We start from the raw sequence: 6,000 nt of genomic DNA, 5'->3' as shown, positions 1-6,000 counted from the left end.
ACTACTCAATTCCAAAACTGACTCCTCCTACTTATATTAATCTAACTCTATAAAGATAGATTCCTAAAATAAAAATAGACAACTAAAGTAAAATATCAACTTCTAAAATAGAAATACTCTTGATCTTTTATTTTGGTTACAAAAGATACACTTGATCTAAAAGATAAACAACCCAAATAAAAAATAAACCCTAATAGAAAAGAAAGAAAGAAACTAAATCAAAATCTAAACCCCTAATATCTAGAATCCTAAAATTTCAATATTAAAAAAAACTTTTCACCACGATAATGCAAATGACAAACAATCAACCACAATATTATCCAAATTGAATCAAAAGCAAAAAGTTACTGTGCTACTTTACCAGTACAAACAATTGAAAACTAAGCCAAAACCAACGAACTTAGATCACTGTTAATGAACATAGGCCTTTAGGATAATTTGAAGATAATCAGTGGTGAGTAATGATTCCATTCAATCATGTCAAAAGAAAGTGAAAGGCTGCTTGACCTACAGTTCCACTTAATGAATAGCTTGAGAAAAGTTCGATTTACAGGGTTATGTAAATGCCAAACAGGATAGCAGCAAATGAAAGCTGATCTCATACTCGCCACAACTTTTCAGCACTGTAACTTCACTTGATCTTTCTAAGAGTGTTCATATAGGTATAACTCGACAACGCAACAAAAAGCTTGCGAAACCTGCAGAAGTGAAATTAATTTTTAGATGGAGAAAAAGTTATTCTGTTGTGCAAGGTCTCTTGGGATACCTTCAATTGAAGTATATAAATAATAATATTAAGTCCACAGCTTTACAATAAAAGTAAGATAAAGCAAGCATACCACACCCACTGGCTTGAGTGCTGGGCCATAGCTTTAAGGCTCCTACAATAATGTTCATTTACCAAGCATTGCATTGTTCCATTTGAGTGCAGCATGGCCCAAAACATGGACAGCCAGATATCAACAGGACCGCTATATTTGCGTAATATGTTGGTGCTAATCTAAGAATAAGGAAGAAAACACAAGCGAATAAGTCAATTAAACAGTTTTTAATAAAGTAATTGGCCTAATAAGATAAAAAAAATAAAATTAGGAAAGCAAAAACATACAAGCTCCCAAACTTCAACATCTTTTCGTAAAGTATCATGCAGTAGCTTGCTGCTTACAATAGGGAAAAAATTTAGTGTCATTGCAATACAGGAATGGAAGAGTGATATGTGATTAGCCTGCCTATTGAGTAAAATTTAAATATGTAAATCATCATTCCACTTGAACTTAACTCCCATAACCTTTCACTCGTTAGGATACTATGATAGAGACCACACAAGACATGAGGACTGAAAGAACCGTGAAAGAATCCGCAAGGCTAATTCTAACGATCAGCAAGGCACAATGTGTTGAAAGTGTGCCTTTGGATACTTCCAAATTTATCTGAATTTGAATAAGTTAGATTTTGATTTGATAGTTGAAAAGATATTCTCTGTTTATTTTAATTAGGTTTGAGTCCGTTTCTAAAATTATGGAGTTCAAGTGTATTCAAATTCAAGTAGTAGTACCAATGAAAAAACTATCTTTTGCAGCAATTATCGTTTATTTTCTCTCATCTTGTACTCTTATGATATTTTCCTCTTCACGTTATGACAAAAAAACAACACAATGAACAGCAAGATTGCTCAGACAATTAACCAATTGCCATCAGAACCGTGCGTAGTCAAATATCAATATCATTTTTTTTTTACCAAGACGGGTATAATCAGAAGAGTTGTTCTATGTGGTATGACTAAAGAAGGCAAGGAACACAGAGCATATAAAAAACACTAAGATTCATGGAGTTGAGCAGTTGCACAATTGCACAAGTAATCAAAATCAGTTGCTGCATTATTTGGAAGTCAATTGACACATCACTCTTCTCACTTCATTTCATAACAACTACTGTTTCTCTGATCAGAAACACTGGACCGGAGTTTTTTAGCAAAACTTCACTATGTTTAAAAAACAAATCAATAGGAATTAGAAAAGCTGTTCAAGGTTAGTTCAGTACTGTAAGTAACCTAACCATCAACTCCTAACAAGCATAAAATAACACCACACAGCTGGCCTGTACAAAAGGGTGGGAGCAATGGGGTTGGCAGTGTAAAAGAAATCTGAAACAGTACTAGTATTAATCTCCACAATATTCCAGTTAAAGTTCTATCTCCATAATATTCCAGTTAAAGTTCTTCAATACTGATCAGTAGTAGTGTATAAAAATAGTTAAACTTACCATACTCCATAATGCACATCACGATGATTACAATGACCTGAGACGCCGTAGTTGTCAAAAGTAATAATCTGGGGAAAAGAGGGTAAGTGAGAAGTAGGTCTTAAGTATTGAACAAAGTACTAGTCATCCAAAAGATCCTTATGGCAGCACAAATGGAAGCTTCATGACTCAAACCACGTTTACAACCCCAAAAATGACAATAGTGGTACAGAGACACGGTCTTACCATATCAATGCAGTGACTAGTTATTTCCTCCTCAATGATCTTTGCCAATAAGATATGATTCCAAACTTTGCCAAAGCCATCCTAAGAACGGCAACAGATTAAACAATGGCAATATAAGACACTAACAATAAGATTTGAAATGATACTGATTTTTATAACTTCAGAGACCTATTGGATCAAAACCTGCAGATCTGGATGATTGACCATCTTCACTTGTTGCATCGGAATCTAAGTACAAAATTACCCATGTTATATAAACAATACCGTTATGATATTGCTAAACTTAGACTGTCATCTTTAACCTATGTAAAGAACATTATCAAGGACAGGCTCCCTATGTTTCCCAAGAAATTTGTGACAAGAAACCATAGCTAAATGATGTAAGGAAAAAATAAAATTGTTTTAATACTGGGGTCATGTTTAATGAGAAGAGAAGCTCTACATTATGTCTGTAAACAATCAATTAAGCCATTTTGTAAATCACCTTGAGGGCTACACAAGCTTGAAAAAGCTCTTGTTTTCTAATGTTTCCTTTGCCATCTGCATCACCTACAGAAAAATAATAACAATTCAAAAATATCTAACAGATTGAAACATAAACTTCTAGTCTTTTCAGAGCCTAAGCTGAGAAGCTTTGATTTTGTGACATCCAGAAATCCCAAATCTAACATTGTAAGATAGATTTACAGCCATAAACCTTTCATATCCAAAATTATATCTTTCATTAATTAAAAACTATTGAATAGAATTATTATAGAAAAGGAATAAAAGGAAAAATGAAATTCTCATTGCATGCAAAAAGTGAAAATATACAATTAATCTGAGCTGTGTAGCTCAGGATAAAATCAGATTCTTAATGCTGGAATACTTTATTAGTTTGATTATTCCATATATGTCTATTATCATCTAACCAATAATATTGGACTTCTTTTTGCATATGATATTTTAAATAAATATCAATGCCAAAGTGTGAATGTTGAAGTCCAAAAAAATGTTTCATTAATAGTATAAAACTCTACATGCTAGAAATGGCTCGAAATTATCTTCTTTTTCAAAAACTAAACTGGCTTAATTAGAAAGATGAAACTTGAAGAAAACTCAACCACTGAATAGGGAGAAATAAAAATTACAGTTATTTTAAAGTTCATTAAAAATGAGTATAAAGTGACAAACAAAGCACAAAAGAATCAACATAAAGACAAACATATCCATAAGTGCTATAAATTACAAGACAAACAGATCGTCCAAAGCTAATCACCAATTGATAAGCAAAGTATTTGAACATTATGCCCTCTTGAAGTCAGAAAATTTATAGTTGGGGTAAAGAACCTGCAGAAATGGAAAAAGACGACAGTGTGAAATCATAATGCAGAAATTTGAAAAAAATAGTCAAACTTCAAAGGCCTTCACTGCACTACAACTCAAACACCCCATAAAATATGCAATTCGCTGAAGTTAACAAAGTTATATTGGTACAATGTTAGATTCATTTACAAAGAAATCGTGGTTTATGTGAGTTAGATTATGATTTATAACGCAACAGAAAAAGAAGAGAAAGGAATATAGATAAGAGAGGCCTTTGAAGTGTATGGTATTTTCCTTTGAAGAAATATATGCATTCCTTCCTTTGAATATTTTTTATTGAAATTTATGATATTCAGTTGATTTTTCTTTGAAATCTAGGGGTCTTTCAAACACACTCTTAGTCTATGATAGGTCAGTGTAGTTATGCAGAAAATGTAATTGCATTCAAGAAAACAAGAACAGAGCTCCTCTTCAGAAACTCCCTCAGTTCATAGTTACAATTTCCTTCATGTTCATCTCACCTACCCACCACTCTCCCTAAATGCTGTTGGCCAAACTAAATAGGGCATGTCAGAAGATCCACATGAAAGAGAAACACTACTTCATTGCCTTGTCACAAGAAAAGTAGCATAAATGTATTAAAAATCTAAAATTAGAGAGGTATCTAAGGCTATTAAGTTATTAACTTCTTAATGTCATCAACAAATTAACATCACAAATAATAAATTAGTGGGTTCAAACTTACATGGATTCATCATCTGGGTGAGCAATAACTAACAAGATATTTCTCTTCCGAAGAGCTCTACCTGAAAACAACAGATCGAAACTAAAATAGAGAAAAAAAGAGAAAAGGATGAAAATTTAGACAAATAAAATAAGACACATAAATAGAATTGAAGTCCTGATAACAAGAGAAGGAGAAAGAAGCCTACCATTCTGTGTAAAATGTTTAGTGAAAGGGATCCGTGAGAGAAGGAGAATTTTGCATAGAGAAATGATCCACAAAAAAATGAGAGGAGTAATTATCAGAATCAAGGCCATTGAGTTTGCACCTGAACAATGCACCAACCAATAAAGATTGTTCAAAACATATAATAATTTCCCCAGATTTCTTAGCAACAAAATAGATAAATTTGCATGTGTCACAAGAATCAGGAAGAAGAGAGTGGTGAACAAGTGTGAATCTGACAGTGAAAGGGTATATGAGAATATATAAGTAAAAGGAGCATGCATCAATGTTATGAAACTCACATTAGTCATCAACTCAGTCGATGTGTTTAGTCATTAGTTGTACTATTACTATATATAATCATAACCTCTAAATTTCACAATTAAAATTCCAAACAAAAGAACTACATTAGTATAATTTAACAGTCCTACTCGAACATGGGGAGCCTGAAAGTAGGGTGACTTGCGAAATGGGTCATGCAACAAAGCACCAAGAGATCTCGACACATCTTTACGAAAACCTAGAGACATTGGGTATACAGGTCTGTGCTCTTACATTATCTTTATCTTGCCTACTCTTCATTAATCAGTTTCTAACAATCTCGCCACATTACTATGCAATAGACTAACTCAAGTGGTACGAGCTAGTAGACATAAGGGTTGGGTGAAATGAAGGGTGAAGGGTTTGAACCCTGAGGAGTGAGGAGGTACTAACAACTAACATTTACACTCCAGGGGAACAAAGATATCAACAATAATAACAGACCAGTTCACACTCCGGGGTATGAACAAAATGAGTAACAGTGCCCCATAAGAAATCTGAGCATATCAAAATCAAAACAATTAACATAACCACAAATCACAAATCAGAGGAAGAAACAGAAAGAGAAAAAAAACGAAAGAAAATTGCAATTGAAGAGAGTTCAGAGATTTTCACGTTCTTACAGCTTGATTCGACCGAATCCCCCAGCAAACTCTGAATCCAATCCAATTTCAGCAGGACCAAACCCTTATTTTATTTTATTTCGGAGCCGGGTTGGTAAATTTCAGGAAAATCAAACCAAAACCAACGAGACTTTTTTACCTGCACTTTTGGAATTATTTACCATTATAGTATGATTTTTTAATTTAATTATCTACTATCCGCTATAAATACCTTTTCTTAGTACTATTCACGTGGTCATGTATGTATAGCCAAATGTGATCTAAGCAATTCTCAAACAAGCACTTTTTACATATTTCACTCCAATACGTAAGACA

At 33.2% G+C, this 6,000-nt stretch overlaps 1 protein-coding gene across 2 annotated transcripts; it reads right to left on the bottom strand.

Annotated features, from left to right (window-relative positions):
• Positions 1-294: 294 nt before the first annotated feature.
• LOC130714473 (uncharacterized) lies at positions 295-5,843 on the bottom strand. 2 transcript variants are annotated; one of them, XM_057564367.1, is made up of 11 exons: positions 5,686-5,843; positions 4,725-4,844; positions 4,538-4,598; positions 3,746-3,816; positions 2,972-3,036; positions 2,671-2,715; positions 2,488-2,568; positions 2,263-2,330; positions 1,109-1,157; positions 840-1,000; positions 295-698 (listed from the first exon to the last, which is right to left on the bottom strand). In XM_057564367.1, the coding sequence occupies exons 2-11, from the start codon at positions 4,831-4,833 to the stop codon at positions 632-634; spliced, it is 777 nt and encodes a 258-aa protein (XP_057420350.1). In that variant the 5' UTR covers positions 4,834-4,844; positions 5,686-5,843; the 3' UTR covers positions 295-631. The 2 variants fall into 2 exon arrangements, with proteins under 2 accessions (XP_057420350.1, XP_057420351.1); XM_057564368.1 differs by having other exon boundaries at positions 4,538-4,618; positions 5,686-5,703.
• Positions 5,844-6,000: the final 157 nt, after the last annotated feature.

Source organism: Lotus japonicus, chromosome 4 (genome assembly GCF_012489685.1).
Source record: "Lotus japonicus ecotype B-129 chromosome 4, LjGifu_v1.2".
Taxonomy (NCBI): Eukaryota; Viridiplantae; Streptophyta; class Magnoliopsida; order Fabales; family Fabaceae; genus Lotus; species Lotus japonicus.
Note: the sequence above shows the minus strand (reverse complement) of the source record. Positions and strands in the feature narration are given on the sequence as shown.

What these genes read in the sequence shown, in the direction of transcription:
- LOC130714473 (XM_057564367.1), bottom strand. Translation starts at nt 4,833, where the DNA reads ATGGCCTTGATTCTGATAATTACTCCTCTCATTTTTTTGTGGATCATT. An exon ending in TCAATCATCCAGATCTGCAG is followed by an intron (nt 2,569 to 2,670) that starts GTTTTGATCCAA and finishes TGCCGTTCTTAG; the next exon opens with GATGGCTTTGGCAAAGTTTG. An exon ending in GATGTGCATTATGGAGTATG is followed by an intron (nt 1,158 to 2,262) that starts GTAAGTTTAACT and finishes TATTGTAAGCAG; the next exon opens with CAAGCTACTGCATGATACTT.